Genomic DNA, 19,690 nt, shown 5'->3' with positions numbered 1-19,690 from the left:
CGAAATTCCTTTATAATTAAATTTTAAGCAAGAAAACTGCAGGGAGTTAGGCATTAGCATTCTTTGTTGTTTAAAATGTAATTAATGTCCAGCAATAAATTAAATAATAAATTAAACAGGTACTTGTCACTTTTAACAGGTAATAATGGGAACTAACATATATACAGAATACATTTGTTTAAAAGGTGATATAACTGTCATTGAAAGATTTTTTAACAATCAAGAGAAAATAAGATAAAGTGTCAGCAATTGAATGACAAATTCGGGCAACCACAAAAATGTGCTTACCTGTAATACAAATTTCTGATCTATGTATTTTTTGGCAATGCTGGGTTGGAATTCTTGGCTTTCCAAAAATCGTATGAAAAATTCATATACAAGCTGCAACAAACAGATTATAATTAATTTCAAATTGCACTTCACTGAGCATAGTATCAAAAACCATAAAAAGTCTGTAACACTAAAACTGACAGGGCTTAGAAAACTGAGTTTTAATATCAATTACAAGCTACGCCAGCCCTTCTTGTGGTTCACAGTCGCTTTTATGTTTTTTAACTTTTCAAATTAAAAATCTAATACAGCCAAACAAAGCAAATAGAAATTCCCCCGCAGCCTCACTACTCAGAGATAACCACTGTCAACTATTTAATGTACGAATCTCCTCATTTTTCTCTACACTTCTACAACATACCAGTGAACTATAAATATATTTTTATATAGTTTTCAAACTACTTTTACCATCTGAACAATATATTATATACAATTTATGTCAATAATAACTAAGCCATCTTTCTTAGTAGCTACAAAGAGTCCACTGTACATAATTTTTAAATGAATAATTCCATTATTCATAATCAATTTAACAATCTCCTATGCTTCGACGTTTAAATAGTTTCTCAATTACTTCTCTATCAAATTATGCCACATTGTGCATCATGTAATATACATCAGTGTGCATTTGCTCAATTATTGCATGAGGAAATATTTCTAGAAGTGGCAACGTTAGAGTAAAAGATACCCAGACATTTCAGGATTTTCAGCATTTACTGCCACATTTCCTTTCAGAAAATCTATGGCAATTTACACTCCTCTAAGCAATGGATGATGGTTTAGCAGAAAACTCTCTTCTGCAAGGAATGAGAATATTCTCATCTGCAGAATCAATCTGAAATAACTGTTCTAATAAACAGAAGATCATTGTTTATGTTCTTGGCAAAATAAATCTATGTTAAAGTACACATGAGGGGGCCTGGGTGGCTCAGTCAGTTGAGCGTCCGACTTTGGCTCAGGTCATGATCTCGCGGTTCGGGAGTTTGAGCCCCACGTCAGGCTCTGTGCTGACAGCTCAGAGCCCAGAGCGTGTTTCAGATTCTGTGTCCCCCTCTCTCTCCGCCCCACCCTGCTTGTGTTCTGTCTCTCTCTGTCTTTCAAAAATGAATAAACATTAAAAAAAATTTTTTTTATTAAAAAAAATTTTTTTAAGTACACATGAGATCCTGGTGTAATATACAACAGTTCATAAAAAACAGAACTTGTAAGAGGCAGACAGACACTGTGTTGGGAGTCTAGCTCTGTCCCCTACTGTGTAGCCCTAGGCAAGTTAATTTCTCTAAAATTATGTTTCTTCAACTGAATGAGGATGATAATCCCTAAGACCGAATGTGATAATATATATAAAGCACTGCGCACAGTAACTAATACATATCACCATTATCACTATTACCTAAAATAGCATTCTCAGGAGTTTTTAGTCCTACTCCTTTACATTTAAAAATTGTTGAAGACTCCAAAACCTTTTGTTTATATGATAAATATGAAAAACATATATATATATATATATATATATATAAAGTCAGAAAAACAATGAGAAAATTTCAAATACGTATTTGTTATTTCATTTTAAAACAACACATTACACATTAACATAAATAATGTATGTTTGTGGGAAACAACCATATTTTCCAAAACCATTACTGAGAAGCATTATTTTTATTTTTGAAAGATCTATAATTGCATATTAGAAAACAGTTTAATATCTGCTTCTGTATTCAATCCATTGTGACATACTGTTTTGGTTGAAGTATGTCAACAAAATTGAGCCTCATGCAGATCTAACAGTATGAAAAAGGATGAGTATTTTCATAGTATTTTCACACAATTGTGGATATTCTTTTTTGATACTACACCAAAACTTGACAGTTGTTTCTCAAATAGGAGTTGCACTGCAGAATCTGAAACCAATATCAATGAGTTTTTCATACTTTGTTACACTAAATTCCAATGGTCTGTCATGTACTCTGAATGGGTCTTTACCATGTATGGTTTCCTAACATCATTCACTGGAAAATACTGGTTCACTGAGTTATGCGTTTTTCAAATGGTGACAAATTTTACTAGATTGTATCAAAAAGTCACATTCCTTAATATCTCCAATTTCATCAAGAAGTCTAAGCTTTAATTAGCTATAAAGTTCAGCAGAAAGACAAGTTTTCCAAAATTCTGATTCTAAATTTTGCTGGAATGCTCTAATTTAATCAGCACAGGCGATGATTTTCTTTGTCTATTTTCAAAAAACACATCTACCAAATACCCAAGTTGGAGCAAGCACAGTTTGCTAGACATTCCTGTGGGCAAAACTGATCATCTCATGAAAAGACAGCCAGTGTAGCCTGTAGCTCAATCACACAAATGCTTTAGCACACAAGACGATCAGTATACTTAAGCATACAGTCATTGGGCTTTATGCATACTTCCCACTTTGTCACAGAGAATATTTCTTAAAATGTGTACTCGAAAGTCAAGACTTAATGATATTTAGTTTAATAATTTTTGCTGCTTCTCCAAGAACATTCTTAATTGAAACTGGCTGTTTTTTGTCAATGCACGTCAGTGAAGACTATCTACCAAGCCAATGTGCCACAACCGCTGCGATTTGTGCTAAGGCAGCAGCAATTTGAACCACCAACGCTTTTGCAAATATGATTTCAAATGTCAACACAGTGAAAACAGCAAACAGCATAGTATTATTATAAAACCAGTTTTGACTTTGCAGGCCTGAAAATCAGGTCTCAGGGTCCCCCCAAGGGACTGCTGAGACCACTAACTTAAAAGCATCATACAGTGAGTGACCTTACCTACGACTTTAGACTTTAGCTTAACACTTAAATTAGGTATGCACATTAGGATTTTACTTTAAAGTAAAAAACTGTTTTTCTCTTTGAAATTCTGAATTTGGAAAAACTTCTTGCCCAATGACCTGAACATTATCAAATTGTACTTCTTTTTTGTTTTTAATGTTTATTTATTTTCAGAGAGAGCAAGAGAGAGAGCACGCATGCACATGAGAGCAGGGGTAGGGGAAAGATAGAGAAAGAGAGAAAAAGAGAGAGAGAGACAGAGACAGAGAGAATCCCAAGCAGGCTCCGTGCTCTCAGTGCAGAGCCTGATGTGGGTCTCAATCTCACAAACCGTGAGTTCATGACCTGAGCCAAAATCAAGAGTTGGATGCTTAAGCAACTGAGTCACCCAGGTGCCTCTGTCAAGCTGCACTTCTGGCATCATAATGTGACTGAGTCCCGACACCTTCTAGAAGAATTGTTCTTGTTTCATACACTAGGTTTTCCACTCTCTTTTACAAACAGAATGTCAGCCTTATTCAAATAACCATAAAAGGGGGGTTAATTCCCACAAGTGGAGAGATTCTCATCTTGCAGGCCTGACTTGTGGGCTGGCAGGACTTTCCAGCAAGATTGGCAAAACGCTCTCCCCACTCTGGTCCCTTGAAAGCAGTTATGGTTTAAAACACTTGGGTGGAAACACTTCAGACACATTTATTAATAAGCATAAATGTTCTCTACACTTACGAGACAGATTTTTACCTCAGAATCAAAAATCTCTCTTGGATTCCCAAAGGGAAAGACAGACTGGGGACTGAGAATAATTTACTTTTCAAGGTCACATAAATGAATTCTCCAAGGAACATGAGTAAAAAAACTGTAGCATTTCTATTTTTCAGTCTCAAGTGTAGAGGCGCCAAAAACAACCCTCTGATTGCAAATGGAAGTCCTGCAAAATCATATTCTACTGGAAATACACACCCAAATACAGAAAATACACAAAGAATAGCCATGGTAACTGTGGGATACCAGTTTAAAAGATACCAATGCAGGTATAACGGAAAAGATCAAGTAACATACATATAGTAGAACCTTTGATATATTTAAGCTAAAAATTTGGATTTAAACATTTTTCTATTTTTAAATCTCTCCAAAGAGCCAGGATTTGTTATGAGTAATCTTGTATGGGCCACAAATTTAAATCAGACAAGATGTGTGCAGAAGCAGTCTACCCAATCAATAACCACATCTCAATGCAATTTGGTTGTTCTCTACTATTACCATATATTTGGTAATGAACACCTTGCTTCCTTATAAAATGTGGTCCACAAGAAGAAGCACGCTGCCAAAGCTGCAGCTAATAAATGCCGGAGCTGTGTTTCGGTCAAAAAAATAGCTGAATCGATGAAAAAGTCAAATGTTAAATTTCGTGATAACTTACTATACTATAACACGCATGACTTATCATGAAGAGAAAAAAGAGATTTCTTGAACCTTCAGAGAGTGCTCGTCAGTACTAAAAACCACCTATCAGTGAAAATGGAAAGGTGAAGAATTTGTGGAGTCAGAATACATAAGAGAAACACAGGAATCTTGAGTACAAAGACTTCCATAAAGGAATATTTGCTGAAGGCAACAGAGGGTGCCCACTGACTTGACCTTTACTAGGAATAAAGGCCAATTTGTGAATTTTTAAAAAAATTGTTTAATGCTTATTTATTATTGAGAGATGGAGAGACACAGAGCGTGAGCAGGGGAGGGGTAGAGAGGGGGGAGACACAGAATCCGAAGCAGGCTCCAGGTTCTGAGGTGTCAGCACAGAGGCCGACGCGGGGCTCGAACTCACAAACTGCGAGGTCATGACCTGAGCTGCAGTCAGTCGCTTAACCAACTGAGTCACCCAGAGGCCCCGGTCAATTTGTGAATTTTAAAGGTAGGTTTCCTTTATCTGATCCAACTTAAGTCATATTTCCCCCTGAGCTAAAGAAGGGATGAGACGACAGAGTGGCAACACAGATGGAGCCACACCGTTCTGGGATACAGTTTGTGACTTTACATCCAGAAGGGGACAGCTCTCACTGCTGTTCCTCACCGTTGCTTCGGTTTTCGAGTTTCAGGTGAACTAACAGTTAATGCTCCAGTAGCAATGACACAGTGTAAGCTAGAGATTTTTGGTGGCAGAATTTAGTTTAATAGCTTTAGAAATTAATTTGGTCCTGTATTTTATAGAGTCATTAAGCTTAGAAAGGATTAACTGAAATACTTAAACTTTACTGTGCTTTAGGAGAAATTTATATCTTTGGTGATCACGATTTAGAGTATTCAAAAAGCTCTTGCAAATGGCCAGAGTGGTCTACTGTCTCTGGGATGCGGAGAAGACAAATTGAAGCTTTGAAGACATCTCTCTGTCTTTTCCACGGTGAGACGTGGGGCTTCCCTGAGATTATCTTGTTTGTTTTGTTTTTTAAATTTCTTCCAGACTATACTGTACTTCTGTGACTGGTGAGCATTACGAATAAGACAGGACAAGAAGTCCACCTATTCGAAAGATTTTTTTTTTTTTTTAAATTTTTGTCACCATTTGGGATGTACCAGGAAAAGCACAAATAATTTTCCAAATTTCTTAGATCGCAGATAGTATGTCTGACACCTTAAAAAAAAAAAAATATCAAGCAGCTAAAACAGGAAATCAGCTACACTGTTTTAACTAATTTACTCAATCCTGGCATTGATAGCAGGGATACATATGTATAACATGCCTGGGTAAGAGTTGAGAAAACAGAGCCCCTGAAAGCTCTCCTCATAACTAGGAGAAATAGCATACATATGTATCTGTAGCGACCTTGAGTTGCCAAAGCAAGACAGGGAAAGTTGCAAATCGATGTCAAAAATTCTGACGTGGGGAAAAAATAAACTTGTAGAATATCTCTAGGCCTCATCGTGCTGCTGCACAGTTTTCTGCTCTTTAGAAAGTCAACTAGTAGCCGTGAGCACACTTCAAAGATGCGATATCGGGCTTCTGCCTCTGCGTGACTGATGTACGAGGTTCTGTTCCCTCTCTCCATCCCTTCCCTCCTGGCTGGTTGTCATCCGGCCTCTGAGGACATCCTAACTCGATGGAAAGATAGCCTTGGGGACCATTCCATTCATATTTCCTTGTTCTCTTCCTTTGAGAAACGTGGGCCTGGAGCGTGAGCAGCCAGGAGACCAGTATGGAACAGTACATACAGTACAGATGGGCCGGGTGCTGGGAGCGGAGATGCGGGAACGGCCCTGATTTGTCCCGGCACGTGCGTAGGACTGGAAAACATGGCCTTCTCAGTGCAAGAGAACAAAACTGGCCTTCACGCAAGCTTTCTATCAGCTGTTGCTCTTTCTTGCACGATGTAGCAGCTACTGCAATTCGTTTTTGCCCTTCTAGGCCACAGAAACACATCTGTGGTTATCATGAAGACGAGTTCAAGGTCCCCAGGATACCTGCTGCTGAAAATGAGATATAGACTCTGTGACCTAATCACATCTAACTAATAATGTGAAAACAGCTCAGCTCCTGTTGGAGGCTGCGGCAGGCAGGATCACAGAGAAGCTCTAATAAAAGAACAAGAACTGTGCAACCTGGGAGAAACCGCACTAAAGCATTACACCGAAACTTATTATTTTATTCTTTTGGCATCCTAATTATCAAGAGTGAGAAACACAGAAAGCATTCTCTAAGCTTTCAACTAATGTACTCTAATTTGATTTCCGGGTGAATAAAGGCCTTCAAGAAACTCCCATGCTAATCAGCTAATAAGTTAATGGATCTTTCTTTTATAACAAATGGTAGTTCAAAGTACCTGTAAGTGTGGCCATGATGCCTCAAGGGTAGGTTCATCTTCTTCTGGATCAAATTCATTGCTGTCACTAGGAGGGAGAGTTCTGAATATATTGCAAGACACCTAAAAATAAACAAGCAGCAGAGTTAGCTGGAAGTACCTCCTGGGCAGCTGTATACAAGGTTTGCAGCCAGCCAAAGGGAACCCAGATGACAGATGATGGGAACACCATCAAACTGGAACGGGGACCTCTCTCCACGGGCTTTGAGGCCAAGACCACCCCTCGGCAAAGCCAGAAAGTAGTAGAGTAGCACCTCCAGCCCTCTTGAACAGTACTCCTTGCCCAGGCCCCTTTGATTTTAGACCTCCCATCAAAGCCTGCTCGTGCTTACTTACCCGGCAAGCATGCTTCTAATTCACCAATTTACACTAAGATAGAAATAACTAATGGGCTAATGGGCTTTATGTATTTCCCTTTCCAGGTTTATTCACGATTTGCAAATTAACAGTTGAACTAATGGTAAAATCCCAGGCATTTACAAAAAGCAAATCAGAAAAGATATTTCCAAACCTAACATACTTGAAATCATCCTTCACCTGTTCTCAGTTGGTTTGCAAAGCAGTAATGATGCCCTGCGTAAGCTGTATCTGTGACACAAATCTCTGTGAACCGACTAGGTATTCCGTTACCATCGGCAATTTCCAAATTAAATGCTGGTTGCTCAAAGAATGGCCAGGAGTTGATAACTATTGAAACTGGGTGATGAAGGCATGAGGACTCATTATGCCAGTCTACTATTTCTGCACATGTTCCAAGATTTCTGTAGTAAAATGCTTATTTTAAAACTGCGGCGGGCACCTGGGTAGCTCAGTCAGTTACGTGGCCGACTTTGGCTCAGATCATGATCCCACTGCTTGTGGGTTCTAGCCCCGTGTCAGGTCCTATGCTGCCAGCTGCCACCTTAGAGCCTGTTTCAGATTCTGTCACTAGCTGTCTGCCCTTCCCCGGCTCAAACTCTGTCTCTTTCTCCCTCTCTCTCTAACATTAAAAAAATAATTTAAAACTGCGGCTGGTACTATTCTCGAGGTTCCTTTTTGACTTGCTTCTTGTCCCACGTAGTCATCCATCCTCTCTCAATGACCCAAACATATTCTCAGATGTGAAGAAAAAATGGGGGGAGGGGGGAGAGGAGGGGTCAGTGGGGTAAAATGTGTACAAGGCAAGAAAGGAGACTGCACCAGAAGCCTTTGCTGGACTTTCTGTATAATGCAGAAAATACTAAATATAGCACGCTGCTCTGGAAGAGAGAAGAAGAAAGGCTTTTGGGGTCCCATTAATCCAAATGTGTTTGTTTACTTAACAAATAGTTACTAAATGCCCATCATGTTCACACACTGTTCCAGGCACCGGAAAAATAACAATGAAGAAAGCAGAAAAAAGTCTGTGCCCTCTAGGAGCTTATGTTTTATTTAAGCCCCTAAGTATCCCAATTTCCTCACTATGGAAACTGAGCCCAGATGTGTAAGCTATGGAAAAGAGATTTGATTTGATTTGAAGTGTTATGGGAAGCCATTAGTTGATCTTAAACAGAAATGTGACATGATTTGATTTTTGCTTTTTAAAAAATCATTCTGGTAGCTCTGTATTGAACAGACAGGAAGGGGACAAGTTAGAAGCCTCTGAAGGTGGCAAGAGATGATGATGGCTTGGACTGGGATGGTGGCAGAGAAGACAGAAATAGATCGATTCAAAATATACTCTGGAGGTAATATTTGCTGTTGGCTTGGATATATGGGGTGAAGAAAAGGAAAGAATCAAGGATGAGTCATAGATGCAAGGCCATCTACCCAAGATGGAGATGGCTGGGAAAGTGAAAGCTTTTTTTGTTTATGTGTGTGGGTGGGGAGGTCCAGAGATCCAGTTAGGAATGCGTTAAAGAAGCAATATCTAGGAGCCGATCAAACATATGAATCTGGACTTCCAAGCTGGACAGGTCAGGACTAGAGACATATAAGGACTCTTTGGCATACAGATGATACTTAAAGCCATGAGACTAATGGATCAGCGTGGAAAGGAGTAAACAGAAAGACCCTCAGGCATCCAACACTCAGAAATGAGACAGAAAAAGAACCACCAGGCAACACAAATGAAAAGGAACAGAAAGAAAGTAGGAGAAGAAAAGAACTAGTTTAGGGTCTCAGGAACTAAGGGTATCTTAGGAAGGACAAAGACGTCAACAGCAGCAAGTGCTGCTCTGAGGTTGACTGAGATGCACATAGAGCAGTACCTATCGGATTCGGCAGCTCTATGAAGTGGATACTATGATTATCTCCAGTTTACCACTGAGGAAGTAGGAACACAGGTGTTGAGAAGATCTGAGGTTACACTCAGTAACCAGCAGTTACAACTGAACCCAGGCTGTCAGGCTCTACCACAGTGTTCTAGAAAAGTAGGCAGACCACTTCTTTTGCTCTACTTTAGCTGAGATGACTGAAAACAATCATTCGATTATACCATTTCTGCCACAGCCAATGACAGCACGTGTAGGTCTATCATGTTATTTTTGTCCCTTCCAATGATTATTAGGAATTCCATTTACAAAGAAACTAGTGAGTTTTCAGAAAGCCATCAACCAATGACTTCTCTGCAACCAGCCAGCCACACTGTAATCAAAAGGGCAGAGGCACCTGGGTGGCTAAGTTGGTTAAGCGTCCAACTCTGGATTTTGGCTCAGGTCATGATCTTACAGTTTGGGAGCTCGAGCCCCTTGTAGGGCTCTGTGCTGACAAATGTGGAGCCTGCTTGCAAATTCTCTCTCTCCTCTCTCTGCCCCTCCCCCACTTGTGCAAGTGTGCTCTTATTCTCTCTCTCTCAAAATAAATAATATTTAAGAAAAAAGACACACAAAGGGGCAAAAGTCTTTCAGTTCCTTGCTTTTGAAACCATAAATTTCGAAAACTGAATTTTCATGCCAACTAAATCATTCATATTTACTGTACTCTGTAACAGTTTTTTTCCTCTTCCAAAATGTGAAAATAAACCATAAAAGTTAAAAAGCGAGTGGGCCTCTGTATAGTAAAAACTAAAAGGACACAGAAACTTCTGCTCCTTTATTGTCTTGGACATATACACTCTCTTAAAGTGCCCATCACGTGCTGCAGCAATTATTTACATAACTATCTGTCTCTCTCCCCTAATGAAGAGTATGCAATGTCACGTTCATATTTGTTTTCCTAGCACATACGAGGCATCCAATAAATGTTCACAAAATAAAAACTTGGACACATTTTGGTTTTGTGTATTTTGGTTTTGCTTTTTAAAATTTCAATTTAAAGTTTTCTGAGTAATTTAAATAAATCTAGGTTATTTAACTTAAAATGGTTAACTCTGTACAGAGTTCATCTAAACCTCTAATTTGGTCAAAGCTTCATCTCTCAATTATCACATCAAAAGAATGTCAGGTATGGAAATAATCCAAACACCGAGTGGTTTTAGAGGCATGCACATCTCATTTAGCTACACACTGCTGTTTCTTCCGATTTGCCTTCCTTATAATGCTTTATTCAGTTTACTTCTAAATATTCACCACATGAATAATGAGGAAGCACAGATCAAATGGGCTGGACAATTACAAGCTGACTCAGTTGGTTAAGTAGTTTGCTAGCAGATTTGGAAAGAATGTCAAAGCATATCAAGTGTCACGGAAATGGCCAAGCTTTTGACCCAGGCTGGCACTGTGCTTAATAAAAATGTCATGAATGGATGAACCATTGCTCTCATCCTTGAGAATCTATTGTGAAAAACTAATCCAAGACAAGTCTGAAAAATCTACTTTTTAAAAAGTATTTTCTGCATTTTTTTAACGTTTATTTATTTTTAAGAAAGAAAGAGCATGTGCTGGGGATGGGGGGCAGAAAGAGAGGGAGACAGAGAATCCAAAGCAGGCTCCATGCCAACAGCAGAGAGCCCGATGCTACGCTCGAACTCACGAACTGTGAGATCACAACCTGAGCCAAAGTCAGACGCTCAACTGACTGAGCCACCCAGGCACTCCTGAAAAAACCACTTAAAGTAGTCATTTACAACATTCTACAAAAAGTGTAAAATTAGAAATAATCTTTATGTCCAACATCCAAGAGGTACATCAACTCAGAATACTGTGCAGCATTAAAGATGATGGCTATACAGAAGCACAAAGAAATGTTTCTAAATAAAGATTTAGGGGGAAGACAACTGAAAATGATGAGACTTTAACCATACAGGATAGAAATGCATATCTAAAGGAAAATTTTAAAAAGCTGTAGTAAAGCAAGAGGAATATGGATGATAAACTAGGTAGTTGCTGTCATTCCTCTTGAGGCACACGAAATAATTCCTAAATCTATAAAAGTAAGAGACATACGGTATATAAGTCATGCCTTTAATTTCAATATGAAAACGGGCTCTTGAATTTGTTTGAATGAGATTATTACTGTCAGGAGAGAGTTAAAAATCAGAGCTTCCTACAATGCCTAGAGCCTAGTTCAGGAACGAATGGTTAAAAAACTCAATGAATGGACCAGTGTAACTATATGGTTGAACTCCAAAATCGGGAGTTTAAAACTGGTTTATCCACAGCGAGAAGTGGGGAAAGGGAGGTGGTCCTCCAAATCCCCTGACTTTGCCGCAACATTTAATATGTGTGAGTCCGAGCTAGGAAAAGATCTAGTTGCCCTGGTCCTATTTTCAAAAGATTTCCAAGATCGAAAAATGGTTAAAAACCAATATCCAGGGGCTCAGTCGGTTGAGTGTCCGACTCGATTTGGGCTCGGGTCACGATCTCACAGTTCCGGAGTCTGAGCCCCGTATGTGAGTCTGCGCTGGCAGGCTAACGGCACAGTGCCTTCTTCAGGTCCACCGTCTTCTCTCTCTGCCCCTCCCCACCCCATGCTCTTTCTCAAAAAATAAACATTAAAAAAAAAAAAAAAACCACTATCCAACATGGTAAATTTGCTTCCATTAAATCTTTTTTTATCACTGACAGCCACTTCTGATTTCCAGTCCAGGTTTTAAAGGGATTACTAAATAGGTAACGTTATTAAATAGCCAGCAGCAGGTTTATGCTTATGCAAACATGTCATGACCACAAGTAGCCACGGGCAACACTCCCCACCACAGACCAATTTTGTGGAGTCTATGTGGCTACACTGAAATGCAACACGGTATCGTAAACTCTCGAAAACTGTCTCTATTATGTATTTAAATGCATGAGGCTCTAGTCATAGGCTGTCTATTTTATTTATTCAGGAATGGGTTCTCCAAAATGAACAAAAGAAATTTTTACAGTACATTACAAGGATTTGGTTTCCAACTATTTTATTTTAATCTACACTGGTATCAATGTGAAGAAAAAGAAGTTTAAGAAATAAGTGTCTTTGAGGTATAATCTGATTCGCTTTCATTCCAAAGGCATTATAATACAATAAATGTTGAATATTGGAATCGAACTACAAGTTTGAAGGCACTGGGCTGGCCTCTAGAAAATGGCTATAAGGACAGAAAGCAAGGCTGAGGGAAGAGGAGAAACACGTATTAAAATCTAAATAACCCCTCCTTAAAGATAGAAAATTTAGGATTAGTAATTCCATGTTGCTTCTAGAATTCAATCATGTTAGAGACTCTCTCTCATCCAGCTCCCTCCTCTTACCAATAAGAAAACAGCTTGTGAGTTTTGCAAGGTAACACAGCACCATGATACGCACAGATGGTTCTCGGGGTCCTTTCTCTGGCGCACCACCTCCACCCCATCCTTGAAGACCATGCATGGACCTGACTTCTTCGTCTCTTTCTCTTTCTCCTCTGATTCCCCCACCACATTTCTTTCTATCAGTTTTTTGACTTCTCATCTCTCTTTTCCCATTATCTCCCTCCAGTGGCCCTCAATGGCAACCACGGACACCGTTTCACTGTCTCCCCCCACCGCCGTGAACATTCAGAACTATGTTGACCTTTCTCAGCATTAGAAGAAAAACAGAACAATCTCTTCAGCCTCACCGTCTGGTTCAGACCTCCATCTTCAAACGTCCTGATTACTGACTGCCAAGTTTCCTCTCCGGTGCTCCTATTCCTCACATCCCTTCTTCTCATCTCCCCGAGCTAGAGTTCCACATGTCGTACGGGACGTACTTAGACTAAAAAAAGTATTCGTTGTTTATCTGAAATTCGAATTGAACTAGGTGCCCTGTGTCTTTATTTGCTAAAACTGACAACTCTAAAATAACACTAATATTAAGAAAGAACCCATACTGGATACAACTCGGTTGTGAACCGGTGAGCACCTGCACCATAGCACCCGGGGAGGGATGGGGGGTGAAGGAGGGGGATAGTGCCTCAGGCCAGGCCTGGCACCAATAGCTGCCTGCTCTGGGGGACTAGCTGCTCTCTTCTTTTTCAACTCTTTAGTTTACTGCTGATTACCATTAACTATAGTGCAAAAATAAGTAAATCTCAACGTCTTGGCCAAATGTGAAAGAGACAACTTAACAGGATCCTAAGTACCTGGCCCCATAAGTAAAGAAGAAGTGTCTAGGCATATTTTAATCAGGTTTTGATTAAACAAACATCTTACTGTTTCTTGACTTACAATATCAAAATCAACTCTTAATATTTTTAAATAGTTATTTAAGCTACTGCAGGAAAAAAAAAAAAAAACAAAAACAAAAACCTCTCACTTTCCTGAGTCTCTTGATCTCCATGGAAATGCTACTACTAATTTTACACCTTGATTTTGGTTGACATTTTGCTGTTGTTTAAGGAAAATGACTAGCACATTACAAAAGAACAGAATGTGGATAGCACCTGTGAGCTACTCACTATTAAATATCTGCCAAGATTATCAATGAACAAAAGGTAAGAACAATATAGTGAATTATTTAAAAAAAAAACACACAACTAATGAGTACTTTCGGTTCCCTTTAGTTATGCATTTGTGAGCACCATTTGTACCGAAGGTCTGGGTAAAATCAGACATATAATGTACTCCGAAAACCACCTGTAACTACAGTATAACAAAACAACTTAAATCATCTTGCCTCTGTTTTACCATACTACTTTCTAGATGAGTAGGTTATCATCTTGGGTAAATGCAGATGAACTAGTCGACCTCATGAATATTTCTCCCTCTTTTCATCTGTGACACTGTAATTTCATGCAATATTGCAAGTATACTGACTATAAATACAAAAATAATGACATCACAGCTATAAAATGAATTTTCTTGAAATTTCATCTACAAAGTAGATTTTCTAACAAAAAAAAAAAGGACAATACAAATGATGTTAAATAGAGAACATCCAAGCAAATTGAAAAGTGCCATTATTCCTCTAGCACTATTTGTATTAAGATCTTATGCAAGTAACCATTTCAATGATATCCCTCAGGTTTTTTTTATCCAGTTCATCCATTCGTTAATTCTATAATCCATCATGAATTGAAAAGAAACAAAATCATTTACTCAAGCATTTAGAACCAGAGGGAAGCCCCAGTAAATGCAATGTTGAAACTATGTCAGCATGCATTATTCTCATAGTATTTTGTGTTAGTCCAAAGTAAATGTATCAAATAAACATGATGAAACATATAAAAGTAAGCAAAAGTTACTTTAAATCTCTAAATCAGACATTTGTACAGAGAAGACAATTTCCAAACACACTAGAATTAGTATTACATATTCAAACTCTAAGAAAAAGAACTAAAATCCTAACAGATATGCCTAGATACTTTGCTATGCTATTTATGTTTTAGAACATAAAAGTAATAAATGTTAAACACACATATAATGTCAAGGTACCTTTGGTAACACCAAATTTAAGAATTCTTAACAGTCCCAGTGATAAAGAACGTTTCAAATCTGACTCTCGGACCCTTTTTTTTTTAAATTTTTTTTTTTAACATTGGTTCATTTTTGAGAGACAGAGCACAAGTGGGGAAGGGGCGGAGAGAGAGGGAGACACAGAATCTGAAGCAGGCTCCAGGCTCCGAGCCGTCAGCACAGAGCCTGACCTGGGGCTCAAACTCACGAACCGTGAGATCATGACCTGAGCCGAAGTCGGACGCTCAACCGACTGAGCCACCCAGGCACCCCATCAAATCTCTCAGCCCCTTGTAAAGTAATTATAAATAATTATTGATATATAAAACCAGGAGAAAACTCCCAACATTTTGTAATTATGCTCGAGAAACTTAGAGTCAGACCAGATATACATCTTTTAAGCTTGTACTTTGATTAAGAAACAAATGGCAAAATTTTAAAACTTTCAATTAGCACTTAATTTAACTCACTGGCAATTTGTTCAACCAGCAATTTGTTTCTAAAGCCAAACCGTGTCTTTTAATTATCGTAATAAGTTTACTGTAGTTGCCACTAGTCTCTTTTTAAACTTCGCCATCGCCATCGATGTGAATGAACACAGCTGTTTAAAAGTTATCTGAACACGTGAAACCATTAAAATCCCTTATTCTAACATAAGGACACGTCCTTAGCACTAAATCTAAAGAGAAATTTAACGAAATCAGTGTGACAACTTCTTACATTATGAGCCATCCACTGCAGGTCTACCTTTATTCTCTAACGCACTAAATACATAACTGTCACTACTATGTAATATTATCAATATAATTAAAAATTTCAGGCAAGAACTTCCAGAAGTTATTATTACAAACACGTTCACTTGAGTTAAATACAACTCCTTGAGGCAAAAGAATCGCCACAATGCTCTTGTTTGTCACAAAGCAGAGGTTCCGGCAACCCAAGGAGGACGAGAACGTTGTGATACACAGGTATGGTCAAGCTACTCCACCAAGGGTGCCCACATTTTTATCGTAAAACCACCTTTCTGGACATCGCTCTATACTGAGGAGAAGACAGTCACTGAACCAGAACTAAAGACAGTATACACTGTTTTACATGTGATTAGGAAACATGCACTTGTGACAGCTGATCTGTTTTACAACATCCGGAAATCCAGAAGAGGATTTAAACGATTTCTAAAGTTGATGGTTTCAACCTTATTACTGTTGCACATTTAATCTGTATGAGCCGGGCTTTCTAGGACATAGGCACTGTTCTATGATAACTGATTTCTGAAATGAGGCAGAAGGAACATCTTAAAATGACAAAAGCAGCTTAGCAGTCCTTTGGAGAAAGGGAGTAACAAACAAAACAGGAAGTTTAAGAACTTATGTTGCCCAATTAGAATTTTAAAACATCAAGTCGAATCTGAAAGACAAGATTAAAGTCATAGAAATCTTGGGCATGTGCTATTTTCCTAATTCACAAAGATGTCATTTTTATTTATATTTCCTTTAGCAAGTATTTCTTTCAAAATCTACTAGGTATGCACACCGTTTAGATTTACACAGACTAAAATAATCCGTTTTCATTGTCGTTATTACTGCTGCTGCCGCTGCGGTTGGTTCCGCTGATAACTGTTATCATCAACTGGTATAACTGTATTTAACAAAAACTGATTGTTTCTGAAAATAATTGGATCCCTTTAGATGTTCAGTTTCTAAAAGGATTAGAGCACTGACAACTGTATGGAAGAAAAGAATCTGTCCATGAGATCAAGAACAGAGAATCAACAGAATCTGAGTACAGATCCAAGTACATACAAGGTAGTTTTGAGGAGTACATCAACATTTAGTTAGAAGGAGACAAACGGGAGAAAAATGTGTGAAAGAAAGTACTCTGTCTTCCGTTCCACTCTCTTTCACCTACTGTACGCCCATCAGATGAGAAAGTGCCACAGGGGCAGGAAAAGAGATGGGGTGAGCGCAGGGTAAGGATGCAAGGGAAAGATAGATGGAAGGCATCTGAGTTGAGTCCCGTCCGTGTACATTTATATAAAGTTCAAAATCATACAAAACTAATTAACAGTATTAACGCCAGGGCAGTGTCAGGAGAGAGGATTCAAACCCAGAAAGTCTGTGCCTTTATGACAGTGCCGCATCCAGGCGTACTTAAAATGGGAGCTCTGTATGAGACAGTGGCACTGAGTGACAGAGTAGTGGGCTTGTGGGCACACTGGCTGGGCCACGTCCTTACCACCATCCCCCTAAGAACTCTCCTTTAGCTGGTGCCTTTAGGTCTTTCCTTTGAGCTTATTTGATTCTCCAAAGAAGAAACATCCCTCTCCTGATTACAGGCATAAGGGATCTGAGCGCTGAGTGGTAAGAGGGTTGAGGATCTTCCCATCCAACGTGCTCCACTACTTTCAGAAAGGCGCCTGCTGTTGTCAGCAGTGCCTGGTGTCCATGAGCCCAGCTTCCCTCCAGTGTAGCCTCTCCAGAGAGAAAACCGTCCGTCTTTTCGCTGCCCGGTTTGGGGGGAGTGAGGTGGCATCAGGAGTTCTGACTACTGCTTACACAGACTTTCCACCAAGGCTCCTCTTCTGGCCTCTGTGCACCTTTACTTTTAGAAAGGCATCTTTCTGAAGCTTCCCGCAGTTAATGTGGTGTGAGTGGGCTACTTCCAGACTCTCCCTGCTGCTGCTTACAGCTCTGCTTTTTCTCATCTGCCAACGCAGTGACCACCAGTTCATGTGCTTGCTAGTTCCCAAGATGCTGACTCTGAGATCTCCTCTCCATTTTGCTTTGTTTTTGTGGGTTTTATTTCTTTTCACTAATCTGTCTGATCTCGGGGGGTAAAAGTAAATAAATACGTGCATGCGTTCAAGTCTCCCCATTTAACTCAAAAGTTAGCAATTATTTCCTATTAAATTACTTCTTCCATTCTCCAGTAGCTTCTACTAATTCAAGTAATTCAATTTTCTTATGCAAACATGTCAATCCCTTTTAGTGGGAAAGAATCCAGCAGAACCACCAGAAAACCAAATGGCCGTTGTGCCAACCTGATAAAAGTGATACTCCCACTACAGTTCTCTTTCTCAGAATTAACACCAACCATGTTAACAGGTCTTAGTGTGAAGCAAAATAGAAAGTAAAGCACATTCTGGATCTTGAGACTGTGAATACAGAAGTTAAACGAATGTCTCAAAGTCATCACTTCACCCAATAAACAACACAAATCCTTACCAAAAAAAAAAAAAAAAAAAGTCAGCATTAGAACTCAAGGTAGAGCAAAGCTGAATTTATGGCATGATGCTCTTCTCTCAATACTCAGTTCTCTGTCCCCTCTTCTATGACTTCTGTTTCCAAGGCACTAGGATGTCCTTAATTCTGTTTTTTCCAGCTATATACAGAGCAGTTCTGACATCTCCCTCGATCTCAAATTCAATCTGGTCAAAACCAATCTCATCCTCACTGACCTCCACTTCCCTCTAGAAGAGAAGTCTCTTCTCACCTTCCTCATTCTGTCTAAGCCTTTAGAATTTCCTTTAACTCTTCCTCTCCTGTATCTATCTGCTTTACGCAGCTTATCAACAGGTCATTTGATTTATGCCTTCACAATATCTCTTTGGTGCTAACGGTGATATTATATTTAATAGTGGAAATTTGGAAATAGTTTTGATGTCCCAAAATAGTCAAGCAGACAATCATATATCCCCATAATGGAACATTATGGCAGCCATTAGAATGATGCTTTTAAATTTAGTTAATTACGTGAAAGCATGTTTATATCCCAATGCTGAAGAAAAAAAATTTAGTTCAAATTATACATATAGTAACATAAGTAATTACATAATAAGATTAGGATGAAATAATTTATTTTTTTTTCCCTTAGGGGGAAAAATGTTTAATACAGAGAAACAGGAAAGGAACACAAGGAGATTTTCCAGAGTGATGGCCGTGTTCTAGATCTGGAGTTACGGCTGTATGAGTACAGAGAATTATTAAATTCATTGAAGATTCACTGCCTAAGATCTGTTCTTAAAATCTGTGTTGATGTTAAGTATATCTGGATTTTTTTTTAATTTAAGGGAAAGCCTCATTTAAAAACCAGGCTAGGAGGAAACTGGCTAACATGTGAACACTGATTGCATTTAAATAATGAAACTATACATAATCTTTTTTCTTTGGTTTCAAGTTTTCTTTGATGAGCACAGGAGAAAATACAGGAGGATGGGGAGTTCTTTATATTTTCTCTCCACTTCCTCTTTCTTTGTCACCATCTGACTACGGTAGGACAACAGCCCTCTGCCATCAGCCATCCTGGGTTAAATCTGCCCGCCTTACACCCCCTGAAAGGAGCTGGCAGAAGGGTACAGACTTCCTAGGTGGGGGCTGGAGAAAGGAAACTAGTATCATGTACATTTCACCTCCCATTCAAAAACCTTATTAGCAGCTCTCTGCTTGCAGTGTCTAAGATTAAGTCTAACCTCCTTTACTTGGCTTGCCAAGACCTCCTTAATCTAGACCCATCCCCGCCTCTCCCCCTATTACTCACAAATTCCAACCATGAAACCCTCCACTCCCATCAGGCTTCTATTTCGAGACTAAACTCTGCTCAAAATAAGAGGCAGCTTTTTACCTGCTGAAGTGGTGACGGTAATGTTAAATTAATTCTCTCTAGTCTGTTAGCCCCACACAAAATCATCACAGGGAAATGGTATTTCACACACAGAGACCACTACATTACACTGTCTCCAAAACTGGAAATGTAGCAGTGGATCCAAAAGTGAAGACTGTTGATATTAAATCTTAGAATCCAAAAATAGAGGTGTAAACACTGCAACAGCCCTAGCGCAGAGCAGGCCCTCGTACTGGCGGGCGCTTGCAGTCGAGTGCGCACGCCCCACACAGAGGCCAGCCATGCAACA

At 39.1% G+C, this 19,690-nt stretch overlaps 1 protein-coding gene across 1 annotated transcript in view; it reads right to left on the bottom strand.

Moving 5' to 3' along the window:
- PPP2R5E (protein phosphatase 2 regulatory subunit B'epsilon) overlaps positions 1–19,690 on the bottom strand; it is a 108,083-nt gene that overhangs the window by 35,433 nt on the left and 52,960 nt on the right. Inside the window, exons 3-4 of the mRNA XM_049614086.1 lie at positions 6,953–7,054; positions 289–381 (exon numbers count right to left, since the gene is read on the bottom strand). Of these exons, the coding sequence (XP_049470043.1) occupies positions 289–381; positions 6,953–7,054 (195 nt within the window). The remainder of the gene's footprint in view (positions 1–288; positions 382–6,952; positions 7,055–19,690) is intronic.

Source organism: Panthera uncia (genome assembly GCF_023721935.1).
Source record: "Panthera uncia isolate 11264 chromosome B3 unlocalized genomic scaffold, Puncia_PCG_1.0 HiC_scaffold_1, whole genome shotgun sequence".
NCBI lineage: Eukaryota > Metazoa > Chordata > Mammalia > Carnivora > Felidae > Panthera > Panthera uncia.
Note: the sequence above shows the minus strand (reverse complement) of the source record. Positions and strands in the feature narration are given on the sequence as shown.